At 41.8% G+C, this 20,710-nt stretch overlaps 1 protein-coding gene across 1 annotated transcript in view; it reads left to right on the top strand.

Annotated features, from left to right (window-relative positions):
* The window catches only part of JAZF1 (JAZF zinc finger 1), a 346,728-nt gene that overhangs the window by 183,456 nt on the left and 142,562 nt on the right, over positions 1 to 20,710 (top strand). Inside the window, exon 2 of the mRNA XM_069729918.1 lies at positions 793 to 865. Within this exon, the coding sequence (XP_069586019.1) occupies positions 793 to 865 (73 nt within the window). The remainder of the gene's footprint in view (positions 1 to 792; positions 866 to 20,710) is intronic.

Raw genomic sequence — 20,710 nt, 5'->3', positions numbered from 1 at the left:
TATATTGCAGTCATCATATTATATAGCACTTTGTACTTACAATTGCTTATTTTGCCTTTCTACCCAGATAATTCTCTTTTCTCTGCTCTATGTAGAAACAGGAAAAGAGACCTCTTGTTTTGACATTGAGCTTAGAAGGAGTCAGCTAATCAGTTTTTAATCACCTGATGTCACAAACATAATGGAAAAGAGAAAAAATATCTGGGTAGAAAGACAAAATGAGCAATTGTAAGTACACAGTGCTATATAATAGAATGACTGCAATATATTAAGAGGATTAAAATTTTGAGCGGGCTTCTTTAGCTGCTAATAAGACTAAGAAGGACAAATTTGTACTTCCTTGTGCAGAGAAGTGCCCATCATGTGTAATACTACAGACTCTGCACAGAAAGTCATCTTCAAGTCAACCTGTCATATACTGTATATAATACATTTGTGTTGACAAAAAAAGTTGTAGAAATGCCAAGAACCTTATAACTACTGTATATAAGAGCAGATTGCTAAATATTGTCTTACATTTAGTCAGCTTATAACTGGAGCAGGCAGTAATTCTTGGGTATTCTTCCAGCATTATAGGTGTTGGAACTTCTTTTAGCTTTTGCCCTTGTCCAATAGCTTGCCTGTCCCAAACTAAAATGCTAGTAAGGTGCAAAAGTTGATGTTCAATAACCAGGTACTGGAAATACGAGGTCAGATTCTGAATATAGCTGATAGATAATATATTACTCAGCATATTGTATATTCTTTGCATCATGTGGGGTCTAATAGAATTGTTCCCTGTTTGTATTGCAGACACAGATCCACGCATCTTGGAGAAGCAGGAACTTCAGCAGCCAACATATGTTGCATTGAGTTACATCAATAGGTATGTCGGTCGGTCTGAATTGAAGCTGATTATTTGATATATACTGGTATAAATATACATTAGTGCTGCAATAAAGGTGTGTGATGAAATCCGCGGCAATGACGTGTCCAGCTGAACCATTCTGGCACCAGCGTGCGGCCTCCAGCAAATAAGTAACAAGGTGGTGACTGATTCTGGAGCTGTACCATGAAGCTGAGGAGGGCCGAGCCGCAATGTAGAGCCGTGTAGCCAGATTTACGATCCCTACTAACAGACTTGCTGCTTTTCTACTAAATACGGTATATTCCTTTTTAGCAACATATAACCTAACATTATTGTGCTTTATATCCGTCTTTCGCTGAGTAAGCGAGATAACTTGTGCAAAAAGAAAAAACCCTTAAAGGGAACCTGTCACCCCGTTTTTTGAGATTGAGATATAAATACTGTTAAATAGGGCCTGTGCTGTGCGTTACTATAGTGTATGTAGTGTACCCTGATTCCCCATGTATGCCGAGAAATACATTACCAAAGTCGGCGTTTTCGCCTGTCAATCAGGCTGGTCTGGTCAGGTGGGCGTGTTCACAGCGTTCTTTTCTTCCCCAGGTTTCCGTTGGTGGCGTAGTGGTGTGCGCATGTCCAAGGTCCGGATTCCCTGTGCCCACGTGAAGACACAGCGCGCGATCTGCGCTGTCATTCCTTTCATCGGTGCGGGCGGCCATCTTCCTGGGGCCGCGCGTGCGCAGATGTAGTGCTCTGCTGCACGGGGCTTCAGGAAAATGGCCGCGGGATGCCGCGCGTGCGCAGAAGAGATCGCGGCGGCCATTTTCCCAAAGCCGAGTTTGCATCTCGGCTTTGGGAAAATGGCCGCCGCGATCTCTTCTGCGCACGCGCGGCATCCCGTGGCCATTTTCCTGAAGCCCCGTGCAGCAGAGCACTACATCTGCGCACGCGCGGCCCCAGGAAGATGGCCGCCCGCACCGATGAAAGGAATGACAGTGCAGATCGCGCGCTGTGTCTTCACGTGGGCACAGGGAATCCGGACCTTGGACATGCGCACACCACTACGCCACCAACGGAAACCTGGGGAAGAAAAGAACGCTGTGAACACGCCCACCTGACCAGACCAGCCTGATTGACAGGCGAAAACGCCGACTTTGGTAATGTATTTCTCAGCATACATGGGGAATCAGGGAACACTACATACACCATAGTAACGCACAGCACAGGCCCTATTTAACAGTATTTATATCTCAATCTCAAAAAACGGGGTGACAGGTTCCCTTTAATCTTCAGCTGAATTGACATTCGGACTATTATTATTAAAATGAGTAGACGAAGGACAGCAAGGGTCCCATATGCCAGAAAAGTATATTAGTCACTTGCTCCTTAAAAGAGTTTTTCAAACCAGAGCAAAATTTTTGCAAGCATTGTTGGCTGCGGAGTCCTTACAGTGGCTAATTTTCACATTGTTAGGATGCAACTTTGCTTTCTGGCTCGAGCGGTCTTCACGTGACCATAAGTATGTAACCTTTGTTTCAGACTTGCTGGTTGTCACAGGAACATTAGACAACCTTGTTGTCAGAAATAACCCATAAAACTTAGCTGAGACCCTTTACTGTGGAGGCTTTAAAGTGGTAGTCTAAAGTTCAGACGTTATGACCCCGTTTATTGCATAGGTGATTACTAGATCTCTAGGAGTCCAAGTGTTTGGGGACCCCCACCATTGACTACCGCTCCATTCACATTTCAGAGCCTAGTTCTTGGGATACCTATCCCAAACAATGGACCCAAACATTCAACCAATGTCATTAAGAGCTGAAGAACAAGGAGTCCTAGAAGTGGTGATATGACCCACACAAAGCCATAATCTCAAAATCATCGAGTCTGTCTGGGATTACATGAAGAGACAGAATTATTTGTAAAAGTCTACATCTACCGAAGATCTGTGGTTAATTCTCCAAGATGTTTGGATGATCCTTTCTGCCGAGTTTTTTTCATCGATATACACCTCTGGCAAAAATTAAGAGACCACTGAAAAATTTTCAGTTTGTCTGATTTTTTTCTTTTTAGGTATATTTTTGTGTAAAATGTAAATTGTTCTTTTATTCTATAAACTACTGACAAAATGTCTCCGAAGTTCCAAGCAATAAATTTTGTATCTATTTTCTGAAAATGAGAAATGGTCAAAATAAAAAAAAATGCATTGCTTGCAGACCTCCCTCAAATAATGCAAAAAAAAACAAGTTCATAATCATTTAGAAGCAACAATACTAATGTTTTAACTCAGGAAGAGTTCAGAAATCAATATTTTGTGAAATAACCATGATTTTTAATCACAGCTTTCATGCGTCTTGGCATGCTTTCCACCAGTCTTTCACACTGCTTTTGGGTGACCTTATGCCACTCCTGGTACAAAAATGTAAGCAGTTCTTCTTTGTTTGATGGCTTGTGACTATCCATCTTCCTCTTGATTGCATTCCAGAGGTTTTCAATGGGGTTCAAGTCTGGAGATTGGGATGGCCATGACGGGAATTTGATGTGGTGGTCCTTCATCCACACCTTGAGTGACCTATCTGTGTGGCATGGTGCATTGTCTTGCTGGAAAAACCAGTCCTCAGAGTTGGGGAACATTGCCTGAGCAGAAGGAATCAACTGTTTATCCAGTATAACCTTGTATGCAGCTTGATTCCTACGTCCTTCACAAAGATTAACCTGCCCAATTCCAGCCTTGCTGAAGCATCCCCAGATCATCACCGATCCTCCACCAAATTTCACAGTGGGTGCAATAGACTGTGGCTTGTACAAATCCCCAGGTCTCCGTCTAACCATTAGATGACCAGTTGTTGGGCAAAGCTCAAAATTAGACTCATCAGAGAAGATTACCTTTCTCCAGTCCTCTATGGTCCAATCCTTATGGATTGACAAACTTCAGCCTGGCTCTCCTTTGCTTCTCATTGAGGAAAGGCTTTTTTCTAGCTTTACATGACTTGAGTCCTGCCTCTAGGAACTTCTTACGATCTGTTCTTGCCGTGCACTTCACCCCAGCTGCCATTCCTTTTGTAGGTCACTTGATGTCATCCTGCGGTTGCTGAGTGACATTCGAATAAGATGTTGGTCATCCCGGTCAGTAGAGAGTCATTTTCGCCCTCTGCCCGTCTGTAGCTTTGTTGTCCCTAATGTCTGATGCTTGACTGTGTTGTAATGGACTGCCATCTTAGACATTTTAAGGATGGAGGCAACATGACACTCACTGTGGCCCTCTGCTAGTAAAACCAAAATTGAGCCCTTCTTTTCCTCACTCAAGACTTTTCTTTTCAACTCCTTTGGCATGGTTAAAAGTTATTTTTTCATTCCTATTACTTTTGGGATATTGCTAGCACTTGTTTTGCCATCCAGCTTGTCCTATTGCAAGAGGATTGTGAACACCACAGCAGTGTTTTTTATACTTTCCTTTTGTTAAATAGGATTTGGTTCAGGTGATCACCTAATCAGTAGCACATTAAGTAGAATGAGGTGTACTCTGGTTGGTTCTCCCCTCTAATACTCTCACGCCCCTCCAATCTATCTTAACCTCTGCCTCCCGACTAATCCACCTATCCCCCCGCTATTCCCCGGCCACACCTCTCTGTCAATCCCTTCACTGGCTCCCCATTACCCAGAGACTCCAGTTCAAAACCCTAACCATGACATACAAAGCCATCCACAACCTGTCTCCTCCATACATCTTTGAACTCGTCTCCCGATACCCACCAGCACGCAACCTCCGATCCTCACAAGATCTCTTTCTCGACTTCCCTCTTACCTCTTCTTCCCACAATCACATACAAGATTTCTACCGCACATCCCCCCTCCTCTGGAACTGTCTACCCCAACATATTAGACTCTCGCCTACTGTGGAAACTTTCAAAAGGAACCTGAAGACCTACCCCTTCCGACAAGCCTACAACCTGCAGTGACCAACGATCCACCAAACCACTACACGACCAGCTCTGCCCTCACCTATTGTATCCTCACCCATCCCTTGTAGATTGTGAGCCCTCACGGGCAGGGTCCTCTCTCCTTCTGTACCAGTTATGACTTGTATTGATTAAGATTATTGCACCTGTTTTTTTACTATGTACATGTAAAGCGCCATGGATTAAATGGCGCTTTAATAATAAATAATAATAATAGTAATTCAACTGACACTGAAATGGAATGGCTGTCAGACATGTAAAGAAGCTGATTTTTGTCAAACTGTGCAGTGGTCTCCTAATTTTTGCCAGAGCTGTATATTCTTCTGTACATTCTCATATCGCAGATGTGGTAGGATCCATTAATGAATACTGCTTGACAAGTTGCAATCATATCTTGCATATAACTTTATATTCTAAGATCCAGACACATTTAGAAGACCTCGTCCATCAGAATTTAGTAGGTCATACTCCTGATATTTGAGATGCCATTATGGAATCGTCTTCCCACGTTCTGTTCTCTTGACCACAATGTTTTTTTTACATTTTATTTACGCTCGTTCTTTTCGTGTGATCCACCAAAATCAGAAAAATGGAAATTTCAGCTCACAGTTTGTAGCACCATCATGTGTTGCATGTTTTTATTAGTGTGACCAAGGAAACCATTTTTTGAGAAGAGATCAGTGAATCGGAGGAAGTTTTAGACTCTTAAGGAGCTGGTTCAGATTTCTCTGACATGAGGCAGAGACTGATGGATCAAAGCCACACATCTCTCATCAGATAATAATTTCTGCTCCTTCCTTTTTATTCTTGCGCTGTCTACAGCGATCATGTGTTTCCATTCATGCACTAAGATCACTACATTGTGCTATGTGAGGAGCTTTCTCTGCAAAAAGCAAAAGATGAACTTCAGATGATAAATTTGAACAAGATGTGCACAAATCACTGCTAGGTCAGGGAAAAGGGAAATGTTTTCTGTGGCACAAAGATTTACGTCCTTGGACTTATTTTCAATCCTTTTATCAGAGATTAGGTGAACCAAAATGTAACTTTTTTTGAACTTGATAAAACACTTATTTTCTCTTTTACATCTGAGTAGTAAAGATCAAAAAGGGGATATTACGAAGAAAGAGCAGAATGTTACAAAGTGCCGCGGCAGTAGATTGACCAGTATGTTCAACTCAAGAAGACCACACGGTAATGGAATCCCCTGTCTTGTCGGGCACTTAATATTCCATCATGAGAGTCTTAAGGTGTATATGTGCGTACAGAAGGAAGAAAGGCAAAAAAGGAAGACATACATGAGCTAAGAAACGTTCACATGTTTTGCTGTGGCCAATCTGGAGTTGCTGTCTGGATGTATACACACTATGGAATAATTCTGAAGGTGGACACCAAATAACCCAGTTTTTCTGTATCCTATTAACCCTAATTATTCACCATTTCTATCACAAGACTGAATGAGAAGGTGTCCAAACTTTTGGTCTGTACTGTATTTGTGTGGATTTTAGATGTAGAAATCTGTGGATTTTGGTTTTGAAATTGGAGCAAAAAATCTGCATTAATTACGCAACACAAAGATTGAATATAGAGAACTAATTAAGGTGTTTTTACATTGTGCTTGGTCCTGTTATGTCAAAAAAAAAAACCTTGATTTAGAGATGATCTGCAAAGAGGAATGGAACAAAATTCCTCCTGACATGTGCGCAAACCTCATCATCAACTACAAAAAAAAGTCTGACTGCTGTGCTTGCCAACAAGGGTTTTGCCACCAAGTATTAAGTCTTGTTTGCCAGAGGGATCAAATACTTATTTCTCACTGCAAAATGCAAACTCATTTATATAATTTATACAATGTGATTTTTTGGATTTTATTTTTGATATTCTATAGCTCAATGTTAAAATTAACCTACCCTTGAAATTATAGACTGTTCATGTCTTTGTCAGTGGTCAAACTTACAAAATCAGCAAGGGATCAAATACTTATTTCCCCCACTGTATATTGCAGCCTGTTGCATAAATCAAATTTTATTAGCGTTTTTACTATAGATTTATCTGTAAAACTTAAGATTTTCAGTGAAAAATAGCTGTGCAAAATATTACAGTGCAAATTTGCTGCAAAATTTCCATTGGGATTTGCAGCCAGTTATAGCCTGCAGCAATCACGTGGGGCGAGATGTCATCACAGGAGGCGGGCTATACAGGATCTCAGGCTGACTCTACTACGTTATTCCGCCATGGCCATTGTAAGGTATAGACATAGGTACACACATACTGGTAGTGTGCCTGGTAAAATTAATGCTTTCTACTCAGCTCCATTTATTTTGGAGGAAGCTCAGCCTGAAATGACTTCTGAAAGTTTAATTAGTTAATACCCGTGCATTATGGCAGAATTCTGGTTCAGCTCAAGTAATGTCTCATATATAGGTGATTGTTAAATAATGTATTTCCATTTTAATGCATGATATTTTTAAGCCGACACCACAATAGCTGGGCTTTTATTAAAAGAAAACAAAGTTCGAGTCCTAGATAAATATCCAAGCACTTTACTTGTCTGTCCCAAAGAAAATGGCACAGGAAGGTGTGCTAATGAGTGCGCTGTATGTAACGACTGCAGCATACTGAAATTTGGTTTATGCAAATGTTGTGATAAATCATAAAGGTGATGGAGAAACATTTCTTCCCTCTGTAGATTAGCACTGGACATTCTCATCCATTAAAGATTTGCAGGACCACAAAGATGCCCAGCTTAAAGGGGTTTCCAAAGCACAAAAAAACATGTTTAACCCCTTCCCGACCTGTGACACAGCGTATGCGTCATGAAAGTCGGTGCCAATCCGACCTGTGACGCATATGCTGTGTCACAGAATGATCGCGTCCCTGCAGATCGGGTGAAAGGGTTAACTCCCATTTCACCTGGCCTGCAGGGACAGGGGGAGTGGTAGTTTAGCCCAGGGGGGGGTGGCTTCACCCCCCCCCCCCCCCCCGTGGCTACGATCGCTCTGATTGGCTGTGAAAAGTGAAACTGCCAATCAGAGCTATTTGTAATATTTCACCTAAAAAAACTGGTGAAATATTACAATCCAGCCATGGCCGATGCTGCAATATCATCGGCCATGGCTGGAAACACTTATGTGCACCCACCCCACCGATCGCCCCCCTAACCCCCCGATCTGTGGTCCGCTACCCTCCCCTCCGTCCTGTGCTCCGCTCCCCCGTCCTCCTGTCCGCTCCCCCCGTGCTGCAATCACACCCCCCGTGCTCCAATCAAACCCCCCCGCACTCCGATCCACCCCCCGCACTGCGATTCCCCCCCTGTGCTCTGATCCACCCCCCCGCACAGCGATCCCCCACCCCGTGCTCCAATCCCTCACCCTGTGTTCTGATCCACCCTCTCGTGTTCCGATCCACCCCCCCGTGCTCCGATGCCCCCCCCGTGCCCTGATCTCCCCCCCTTATACTTACCGATCCTGCCGGGGTCCGTCCGTCTTCTTTCCTGGGCGCCGCCATCTTCCAAAATGGCGGACGCATGTGCAGTGCGCCCGCCGAATCTGCCGGCCGGCAGATTCATTCCAAAGTGAGTTTTGATCACTGAGATAGGTTATATCTCAGTGATCAAAATAAAAAAAAATAGTAAATGACCCCCCCCTTCCTTTGTCACCCCCATAGGTAGGTACAATAAAAAAAAATAAAGAATTTTTTTTTTGTTTTGTTCCACTAATGTTGGGGTAAGAACTAGGGGTAGGGGTAGGGTTAGGAATGTGCACACGTATTCTGGTCCTCTGTGGATTTTTCCGCAGCGGATTTGATAAATCCTCAGTGCTAAACCGCTGTGGATTTATCGCGGATTTACCGCGGTTTTTCTGCGCATTTCACTGCGGTTTTACAACTGCGATTTTCTATTGGAGCAGTTGTAAAACCGCTGCGGAATCCGCAGAAAGAAGTGACATGCTGCGGAATGTAAACCGCTGCGTTTCCGTGCAGTTTTTCCGCAGCATGTGTACAGCGATTTTTGTTTCCCATAGGTTTACATTGAACTGTAAACTCATGGGAAACTGCTGCGGATCCGCAGCGTTTTCCGCAGCGTGTGCACATACCTTTAGAATTAGGCTATGTGCACATGGTGCGGATTTGGCTACGGATCCGCAGCAGTGTTCCATCAGGTTTACAGTACCATGTAAACATATGGAAAACCAAATCTGCTGTGCCCATGGTGCGGAAAATACCACGCGGAAACGCTGCGTTGTATTTTCTGCAGCATGTCAATTCTTTGTGCGGATTCCGCAACGTTTTACACCTGTTCCTCAATAGGAATCCACAGGTGAAATCCGCACAAAAAACACTGGCAATCCGCGGTAAATCCGCAGGTAAAACGCAGTGCCTTTTACCCGCGGATTTTTCAAAAATGGTGCTGAAAAATCTCATACGAATCCGCAACGTTGGCACATAGCCTTAGGGTTAGGGTTGGAATTAGGGTTGTGGTTAGGGGTGTGTTGGGGTTAGGGTTGTGATTAGGGGTGTGTTGGGGTTAGGGTTGTGATTAGGGTTATGGCTACAGTTGGGATTAGGGTTAGGGGTGTGTTGGGGTTAGTGTTGGAGGTAGAATTGAGGGGTTTCCACTGTTTAGGCACATCAGGGGGTCTCCAAACGCAACATGGCGCCACCATTGATTCCAGCCAATCTTGTATTCAAAAGGTCAAATGGTGCTCCCTCACTTCCGAGCCCCGACGTGTGCCCAAACAGTGGTTTACCCCCACATATGGGGTACCAGCATACTCAGGAGAAATTGGACCCCAAAAGTTGTCCAGTTTCTCCTGAGTACGCTGATACCCCATGTGTGGGGGTAAACCACTGTTTGGGCACACGTCGGGGCTCAGAAGGGAAGTAGTGACTTTTGAAATGCAGACTTTGATGGAATGGTCTGCGGGCGTTACGTTGCGTTTGCAGAGCCCCTGGTGTGCCTAAACAGTAGAAACCCCCCACAAGTGACCCCATTTTGGAAACTAGACCCCCAAAGGAACTTATCTAGATATAAGGTGAGAACTTTGAACCCCCAAGTGCTTCACAGACGTTTACAACGCAGAGCCGTGAAAATAAAAAATCATTTTTCTTTCCTCAAAAATGATGTTTTAGCAAGCAATTTTTTATTTTCTCAAGGGTAACAGGAGAAATTGGACCCCAATAATTGTTGCGCAGTTTGTCCTGTTACCCTTGAGAAAATAAAAAATTGCTTGCTAAAACATCATTTTTGAGGAACCATTCCATCAAAGTCTGCATTTCAAAAGTCACTACTTCCCTTCTGAGCCCCGACGTGTGCCCAAACAGTGGTTTACCCCCACACATGGGGTATCAGCTTACTCAGGAGAAACTGGACAACAACTTTTGTGGTCCAATATCTCCTGTAACCCTTGGGAAAATAAAAAATTCTGGGCTAAAAAATTATTTTTGAGGAAAGAAAACGTATTTATTATTTTCACGGCTCTGCGTTATAAACTTCTGTGAAGCACTTGGGGGTTCAAAGTGCTCACCTCACATCTAGATAAGTTCCTTGGGGGGGTCTAGTTTCCAAAATGGGGTCACTTGTGGGGGGTTTCTACTGTTTAGCCACATCAGGGGCTCTGCAAACGCAACGTGACGCCCGCAGAGCATTCCATCAAAGTCTGCATTTCAAAACGTCACTACTTCACTTCCGAGCCCCAGCATGTGCCTAAACAGTGGTTTACCCCCACATATGGAGTATCAGCGTACTCAGGAGAAACTGGACAACAACTTTTGGGGTCAAATTTCTCCTGTTACCCTTGGGAAAATAAAAAATTGCGGGCTAAAAAATCATTTTTGAGAAAAGAATTTTTTTTTTTTATTTTCATGGCCCTGCGTTATAAACTTCTGTGAAGCACTTGAGGGTTCAAAGTGCTCACCACACATCTAGATTAGTTCCTTTGGGGGTCTAGTTTCCAAAATGGGGTCATTTGTGGGGGATCTCCAATGTTTAGGCACACAGGGGCTCTCCAAACGTGACATGGTGTCCGCTAATGATTGGAGCTAATTTTCCATTTAAAAAGCCAAATGGCGTGCCTTCCCTTCTGAGCCCTGCCGTGCGCCCAAACAGTGGTTTACCCCCACATATGGGGTATCTGCGTACTCAGGACAAACTGGACAACAACATTTGTGGTCCAATTTCTCCTATTACCATTGGCAAAATAGGAAATTCCAGGCTAAAAAATCATTTTTGAGAAAAGAAAAATTATTTTTGATTTTCATGGCTCTGCATTATAAACTTCTGTGAAGCACCTGGGGGTTTAAAGTGCTCAGTATACATCTAGATAAGTTCCTTGGGGGGTCTAGTTTCCAAAATGGGGTCACTTGTGGGGGAGCTCCAATGTTTAGGCACACAGGGGCTCTCCAAACGCGACATGGTGTCCACTAACAATTGGAGCTAATTTTCCATTCAAAAAGTCAAAAGGCGCGCCTTCCCTTCCGAGCCCTGCCGTGTGCCCAAACAGTGGTTTACCCCCACATATGAGGTATCGGCGTACTCGGGTGAAATTGCTCAACAAATTTTAGGATCCATTTTATCCTATTGCCCATGTGAAAATGAAAAAATTGAGGCGAAATGAAATTTTTTGTAAAAAAAAAAAGTACTTTTTCATTTTTACGGATCAATTTGTGAAGCACCTGGGGGTTTAAAGGGCTCACTAGGCATCTAGATAAGTTCCTTGGGGGGTCCAGTTTCCAAAATGGGGTCACTTGTGGGGGAGCTCCAATGTTTAGGCACACAGGGTCTCTCCAAACGCGACATGTTGTCCGCTAACGATGGAGATAATTTTCCATTCAAAAAGTCAAATGGCGCTCCTTCCCTTCCGAGCCTTACCATGTGCCCAAACAGTGGTTTACCCCCACATGTGAGGTATCGGTGTACTCAGGAGAAATTGCCCAACAAATTTTAGGATCCATTTTATCCTGTTGTCCATGTGAAAATGAAAAAATTGAGGCTAAAATAATTTTTTTGTGAAAAAAAAAGTACTTTTTCATTTTTACGGATCAATTTGTGAAGCACCTGGGGGTTTAAAGGGCTCACTATGCATCTAGATAAGTTCCTTGGGGCGTCTAGTTTCCAAAATGGAAACCAATTTTTCATTCAAAAAGTCAAATGGCGCTCCTTCCCTTCCAAGCCCTGCCGTGCGCCCAAACAGTGGTTTACCCCCACATATGAGGTATCAGCGTACTCAGGACAAATTGGACAACAACTTTCGTTGTTCAGTTTCTCCTTTTACCATTGGGAAAATAAAAAAATTGTTGCTGAAAAATCATTTTTGTGACTAAAAAGTTAAATGTTCATTTTTTCCTTCCATGTTGCTTCTGCTGCTGTGAAGCACCTGAAGGGTTAATAAACTTCTGGAATGTGGTTTTGTGCACCTTGAGGGGTGCAGTTTTTAGAATGGTGTCACTTTTGGGTATTTTCAGCCATATAGACCCCTCAAACTGACTTCAAATGTGAGGTGGTCCCTAAAAAAAATGGTTTTGTAAATTTCGTTGTAAAAATGAGAAATCGCTGGTCAAATTTTAACCCTTATAACTTCCTAGCAAAAAAAAATTTTGTTTCCAAAATTGTGCTGATGTAAAGTAGACGTGTGGGAAATGTTATTTATTAACTATTTTGTGTCACATAACTCTCTGGTTTAACAGAATAAAAATTCAAAATGTGAAAATTGCAAAATTTTCAAAATTTTCGCCAAATTTCCGTTTTTATCACAAATAAACACAGAATTTATTGACCTAAATTTACCACTAACACGAAGCCCAATATGTCACGAAAAAACAATCTCAGAACCGCTAGGATCCATTGAAGCGTTCCCGAGTTATTACCTCATAAAGGGACACTGGTCAGAATTGCAAAAAACGGCAAGGTCTTTAAGGTCAAAATAGGCTGGGTCATGAAGGGGTTAAAGGGCTCAGACCGCTAAAAATAAACATAAGAAGTAACAGCCACTCACTGATCCCCCACAGCATCCGTTCTGACACTTTCCCAAGTCTGAACTTCACACACCTGAACTAGTCGTAAACTAATGGCCTTTTGGCCAATCTCTAGTCACAGTAGTCACCCACTTTCAGCCAATCTCTAGTCACAGTAATCACCCACTTTCAGCCAATCTCTAGTCACAGTAGTCACCCACTTTCAGCCAATCTCTAGTCACAGTAATCACCCACTTTCAGCCAATCTCTAGTCACAGTAGTCACCCACTTTCAGCCAATCTCTAGTCACAGTAGTCACCCACTTTCAGCCAATCTCTAGTCACAATAGTCGCCCGCTTTCTGCCAATCTCTAGTCACAGTAGTCACCCTCTTTCAGCCAATCTCTAGTCACAGTAGTCACCCACTTTCAGCCAATCTCTAGTCACAGTAATCACCCGCTTTCAGCCAATCTCTAGTAACAGTAGTCACCCACTTTCAGCCAATCTCTAGTCACAGTAGTCGCCCTCTTTCAGCCAATCTCTAGTCACAATAGTCGCCCGCTTTCTGCCAATCTCTAGTCACAGTAGTCACCCTCTTTCAGCCAATCTCTAGTCACAGTAGTCACCCACTTTCAGCCAATCTCTAGTCACAATAGTCGCCCGCTTTCTGCCAATCTCTAGTCACAGTAGTCACCCTCTTTCAGCCAATCTCTAGTCACAGTAGTCACCCACTTTCAGCCAATCTCTAGTCACAATAGTCGCCCGCTTTCTGCCAATCTCTAGCCATAGTATTCACCCGCTTTCAGACAATCTCTAACCACAGTAGTCATCCGCTTTCAGCCAATCTCTACTCCCAGTAGTCACCCGCTTTCAGCCAGTCTCTAGTCATAGTAGTCACCTGCTTTCAGCCAATCTCTACTCCCAGTAGTCACCCGCTTTCAGCCAGTCTCTAGTCATAGTAGTCACCTGCTTTCAGACAATCTCTAGTCACAGTAGTCACCCGCTTTCAGCCAGTCTCTAGCCACAGTAGTCACCTGCTTTAGTCATAGTTTGAGCAGAAATATCCAACCATGTCTGGTGTATAGAGATGTGATCAAGAAGCAGAGACCTCTAGGAAATGGGTAAATGTTAGAGCAAAAACCTGCAGGGAGTTACATAGGGGTACTATCAAAATGTTTGCCCTTTAAAAAAAAAAACAAAACAGCACTTTAAAAATAATGTTTTTTTTTAACTTAAAAAAAAACCCTAGAAGTAGTAAAAATGTCAACATCTTGCATCTTTTTAGTCCATGCCCAATGTTCTTCTCGGAGATCATATCTTATCTGTGTTTTCCTTCCTGGCATATGTATAGAATCAGAGCACTCATTACGGCTATGTTCACACGTGTTTTTGCTGCGTTTTTTTTTTTTTTCGCAAGCAAAGCCTGCTCTCTTGAGAGTAAAGAAGCTGCTTACAAAAAATAGGTTTTGCTGAGTTTTTGCTGCATTTTTATTGCACTGTTTTTGTTGCCTCTTGTGCATGTTGATAAAGTTTAGCGGCCCAACGAAAAAAAAAGCCTGATTTAACTTCCTTAGATTTTTGCACCAAAAACACATCAAAAACTGATACCTGCGTTTTTTGCTTAATTTTTCCACTTACCCGTTGTTTCAGGTAAAAACATTGAAAGAAGTGTGCAGTTTTCAAAAACGCAGCAGTTTTCCAAATGAGTCAGGAAAATAAATCCAATGCGTGTGTGCATGAGATTTCTGGTACTGTGTGAAACACAGCTGAAAATTTGCATTAAGAAATGCTGCAAAAATGCAATGTGTGAGCATAGCCTACTAATTATTTTGGGGCATTGTCTTAATAACACAACTCCTGTACTATTAGGGCACAGTGAGGGGTTTGATGCTTGAGGACTCCACTGGGATCCAGATTAGGGGCCACTTAAAAGAGAAAGACTTATTGCAATTGAATCACAATAATTCTCATTTGATCTGTGCTGTGTGTTAAAAAAAATTATTCCTTAGAAATGTAGAAACCCTTAAGCTACCCCAGCAATAACAACACATATCAGACAACCATTTAGAGGGAATTATTTTGTCAGGTACAAGCCCCATGTTAGCCCGATCTGTGCATGTTGTGGTTGTCTCCACAATTAATCCTAGCTGCATGGGTGGGACCACATAATATTTCAGCCTTAGTGCCTAGTAGTTCTCACATGAGGGCTACTAATGGCGCACAGTATTAATACTTAACAGAAAATTGCCACTCCACTGCATGTATTTTTACCCATACACTCGTTATCCATGCAATATACTGCATTGCCTCCATCCTGTACTAAGTATACCCCCAGTAGAAGATAAAATAACTATAGTCCTAAATCGTAATGTCAATTTAGGGGACTCCTCAGAATTAGCTGTAGTGTATGTACATGAGAGGTAACACTATTTCTTTAGATGACTTATATTCTGCATTTATCACCAGTTCTCTTCTTTATGGTCTCAATTTAAAGGGAATCTGTCAGCAGGTTTTTGCTATGTAATCTGAAGACCGCAGGAGTTAGGGGTGGAGACAGAATTTAGGGAGTTGTCACTTGGCGCTGTTGTTTACTAATTGTGAAGGATTTATCACTAAGAGATTAACATTGCCAGACTAGTCCTGCAATGCCCCCTCCTGAAATAGACACCTCACTGTCTATGGACTTTCTGCATGGAGAGCCTGGTGTGGGTGGGGTTAGCTTTCTCAGCTCTGCTTCATTCTAAATCTGGAAGCCCTGATTATGTCAGAATGGCTGCACTAAGTAATCTTAAGTGATACATCGTTGTATTCAGCTTCTTTTTGCATACATCAGTCTACTCTCAGATGAGGTAGCAAAAACCTGCTGACAGATTCCCTTTAAATGTCAGTTGTCTCTAAACTAGTAGAAAAGAGGAGATCCTTCTTCCCTATCTTTGTAGAAGCAGCAGCAGCAAGAACAAATTAAAGCAGTACTGAGCAGTGTAGCTGTGTATTCAGCTGTGAGTTAAACTTGGTAGATAAACATACTAGAAAGAAGCAGCACTGATCTTTATGTGTCTGCTCTTATTTCTCTTTGTAGCTGCTGTCTCCTTTCCTCTCTGGTTCCCACCTGCACTCTCTATTAGACTAATCTAATAGTGAGTGATCGTTCAGGAGGCTGGGGGAGGAGAAGTAATTAACTTATGGCCAAAAAGTCATTTTCTGTTATTAGATATATAAAAAAGTTGTTCTATATTCCATAGTATTATTGATCTATGCAAACCTTATTGAAAAGACAGAGACCATTTGAGGGTTTTCATTGTCAGATTACATGGTCCAGATTAATCAAGGCTGGAGTTGGAGAAAACGGAGACAAATTCATTATGATGTAGCAAACAACTTACTGATCGTGGGGGTCTAGCACGATTGGCAGAACAGGGAAGCTTTATACGTGACCGGGCACTTAGAGTGCAATCCGATTTTTTTTAATCAGATTGCACTTGCCGTTTTTCATGCAGATGAATGTGAGACCTACGTCTTTTGCCAGAACCTCCGTATGACGGATGTTGTTCTTTTCACCATGCAGGAGATTGGCTGCTATGTTTCGTAATATTATTTGTGAGATTACCAAACGTTTGGAAGAGTATGGAAGTATTGAAGAAAATTATTTTTTTTTAGCATTTATAACAGTTTTCTAGTAAAAAAAACAACTTTCTACTGTTAACATATGCATGGCGCATTCACATTTTTTCAATGTGTTTTTCATATTCCTAGCAGAATTACTGTAAAGTTGGACACATAAGAATCTGTGGTTTTGTTGACATCAGTGCATTGTAAAAGTTTAATGTTGCGTTTGAAATTTTAGAATGTGGCGTGTCCTATTTTCGAGGCATTGTACTACTAGTACAATAGATTCTCAGTACATGAAACATCCATGGAAATTGCTTGCAAAACACATGGGAAAATACACAGCCAAATGCACTTAAATTTTCATGTGTTGCGGTTTTTCCAGCAAACACCTAAAAACAAATTTGTATATTTTGTTTCCATGCATTTTCTGCTCCACTCAAATTCTCTGTAGTAACACAATAAACAAAATAGAAAGTTTTTAATTTCTCATAAAAGCATACCTTCCTACTTTATCTAGCAAAAGCCAATGTACATGCCTCACAAAGTTGGACCAAATGTTAATGTTTTATTTTTATGGGGACAGGCCAGATACTAAGTCAGGAAAGTGAGTTTAACCCCAGTTTATCATGCATATTACTAAAAATAACAAAATAGTCGCTTTAGCACCTGTCATTCCCCTCAGCGACCAGATGACTGCAGAAGCCAATCTCTGGCTGTAGCTTCGATGCTGCGGACCTGGAACCATTGTTGCAGGAATTGTAGGAAATCTGAAGATGAGTTTTTGACAATTTGTAATTTTTATATCTATGTGATACTGGAGAAAATGATGGAAAACAGTAAATAAGCAATATTTTTCCCACTCTATAATTATCTGCAGAATGTTAATTGCACTTATGACAACCTGTATTCTGCATATGGAGCCGACATAAAAAAAAACTCCATCAAATGACCCTTGCTTTGATCTTATAACCCAAAAGATTTTACAACTCGCATTCCAAAAAAAGTTTGGATTCTTAAATTGTTCCACGATTTTAAGACATATTTGTTCACAGATTGATAAACCCCTGACTGTCTTTGCATGTGAGAGACTCTGCCTCCCTTTTTATACACCATTATGTGGCTTAGATGAAAATTGACCCTCCAGCTGTTTCAATGACAGCTGTTTTTCATAGACCTTCCAGATGATTCTCCAGTCTTTTGTTAAACCTGTCTTAACTATTTTGAGATGTGTTGCCGCCATCAATTTCTAAATAAGTTTTTTTTTTTCAAATGTATTTGAAAAATCCTAACATTCAACCTCTGATCTGTGTACTGCAGGGGTGTCAAACTGCATTCCTCGAGGGCTGCAAACAGGTCATGTTTTCAGGATTTCCTTGTACTGCACAGGTGATAATTTAATCACCAACTCATTATTTGTGTAGGTGATTAAATTATCACCTGTGCAGTACAAGGAAATCCTGAAAACATGACCTGTTTGCAGCCCTCGAGGAATGCAGTTTGACACCCCTGGTGTACTGTGTACTGTTGTGATAGAATATGGCTATAAGATATTTCCAGATCATTGCATTCTTGTTTTTTCTTTACATTTTACACAGCGCCCAACATTTTGGGGATTTGGGGTTGTATAATCGTGACTATAGCTTACAGTCCCATTAATGCAATGTGCAATTTTTTTTGTTGCCTGCTGTCATGTGCCTGTCTACTCAAGGAGATCCATATAGTCTGTACCACAATTATATCAGATAATATAGTTGAAGTGAATCAAAATACGCAAAAATAATCCCCCAACACTTTTACATAAAATATGAAGAATGCTCACGAAATAAATTACACATTAAATAAAGTATGAGAATGTGGAAGGGAAAGGTGATGCCATGTACTCTTGGTGAAAAACCAAAAGGTGGGAGGGATTTGGTTACAAGGAATATATCAGGGATTATCAAAATGTTCCAGATGTACTCTGGCTTTGTGAATCATGTTGATGTTTAGGACACAGACATCAAGTCTTAGGCTGGCTATGCACGTGAAAAGGCCATCAGCCAAATGGCCATTTGGCCAGAAGTTCCCTTCCCCAATTCCAACTTAAACATGAATACTTGGAGTAGTCGAGCATACATGATTATTTCCATAATTAAAAACACATTGATCTGCGGATGTACAAAAAGTTGCCTACGCTGTTCAGGGAAGTGCCATGACTAATACAGAACCTATTTTCCCGAAGATAGGATTACATACTTACTAAGTTAGTATAATATAAATACAAGTCCATACTGAACATATCAATTCACCAAAGTATGGTCATTAATAAATGTTTAAATATCACAAAAGTCATATACATATCATAATTTGCTATATGTTAAATCGTTAGATGGCATCAGAAGAGACTGCCCAGGCCAAGTAGACGGGTGATTTTTAAAGTGAATTGCTCTAAATAGATCAACCCTCCTATATGGGCATGATATGATGGTCATAGGAAGTTGAATAGAATGATACATTAATATCTGCGATCCAATGTCTTATTCCAGAGTAATCACTATTTTTCTTAAAATGTAAATGATATCTATGGGCCAGACATGCATCTCCCGCAAATCTGCCTCCAGAGCTTATTTTAAATGAAAGAGGGTGCTATGAATGTGAAACATGTAGCTCAGGAGAGCAGACAGTCAGTCATTACATGTCTCACACTGGTACTTCCACCTTTCATTTAAAATAAGCTCTGGAGGCAGATTCTCAGGGAGATCTATGTCTGGTCTAGAAATCTTAACTCATTTACATATTTGAACCTACTGACATATTTCTTTTAAGGCCACATTCACATATTCAGTATTTGATCAGTGTTTTACATCAGTATTTGTAAGCCAAAACCAGGAGTGGGACAATCAGTGGAAAAGTATAATAGAAACACGTCACCACTTTTGTCTTTCTCACCCACTTCTAGTTTTGACTTACAAATACTGATGTAAAATACTGATGTAAAATACTGACCAAATACTGAAGGTGTGCATGTGGCCTTAGGCTGTAGCAAGATGAGTAAAACTGTGGCCCATTTTTGGTGGATATTAAGCAACGCCCTTTTCAGGTAAACATGCTCCCTTTCACTGAGACCGTTATTGGTCAAGGTGCAGAAACTGAATAAAATATTATAAATATTTTTGGCTAAAATTACAACACAGTTCTGGCTCATTTAACTTTATAAATATGTGTTTGTTGATTGCTTTTTCTAAAAGCAACATTTTTGCAATGCTTTTTGCAGAAAAAATGCCTTGACCAGATGTTTGCTGTAAGGGAATAGTTAAATTTGATATGCGCTGGAAACTGCTTTATTTGGCCTTGTTCAGTCATTTCATGTATGGTATTTTTTTTTTTTTGGGGGGGAGGTTTCTCTCACATTCATTCTGCATGGTCGAAATTTTGACATTTTTGCAATTTCCCATAGAATTTTGATTTGGAAGGATAGCATGAAAAATATGCATATATGAATAAAAAAAAACAATGCAACGAAATAATAGAAAGACGTTTGTAGAAATGTATGAGGCCATGTTCACACTATGCGGTTTTTACTGCGGAACCGCGGCGATTTTGCCGCTGCGGGTCCGCAGCTGTTTTCCATGCAGGGTACAGTACAATGTTACCCTATGGAAAACAGAAACCGCAGTGCACATGATGCGGAAAAACCCGAAAAAAACCGCGCTGAATTACTGCGGAAAAAAAGAAGGACCATGTCACTTCTTTGTGCAGAATCGCAGCGATTCTGCACCCATAGAAATGCATTGATCCTCTTACTTCCCGCATGGGGCTGTGCCCACCATGCGGGAAGTAATGCGGATAATGTGCGGGTTATACCCGGGGTGGAGGAGAGGAGACTCCCCTCCAGGCCCCGGGAACCATATTTGTATTAAAAAAAAAAGAATTAAAATAAAAAATCATGGTATACTCACCTCTGAAGTCTCAGCGCTGCACGCGGCCGTCCGGTCTCAGGTTTGCTATGTGACCAGGACCTTCGGTGACGTCGCGGTCACATGACCGTGACGTCACCGAAGGTCCTGGTCGCACAGCATCTTTGGAACCGGACCGCCGCCTGCAGCGCCGAGGAGATCGGGACGTCAGAGGGTGAGTATATCATGATTTTATTATTTTTAACATTACTATTGATGCTGCATATTGCTGCATATGCAGCATCAATAGTAGGGGTAAAATCCCGCAGCGGAACCCGCAGCGGAACCCGCAGGATAAACCGCGATAAATCTGCAGGGATAACCGCAGCGGGTTTGCCCTGCAGATTTATCAAATCCGCTGCGGGAGAACCCGCAGGATAAAAAGGAACGTGTGAATGTGGCCTGAAACTCAGAGCG

This window comes from Ranitomeya imitator, chromosome 6 (assembly GCF_032444005.1).
Source record: "Ranitomeya imitator isolate aRanImi1 chromosome 6, aRanImi1.pri, whole genome shotgun sequence".
Classification (NCBI taxonomy): Eukaryota; Metazoa; Chordata; class Amphibia; order Anura; family Dendrobatidae; genus Ranitomeya; species Ranitomeya imitator.
Note: the sequence above shows the minus strand (reverse complement) of the source record. Positions and strands in the feature narration are given on the sequence as shown.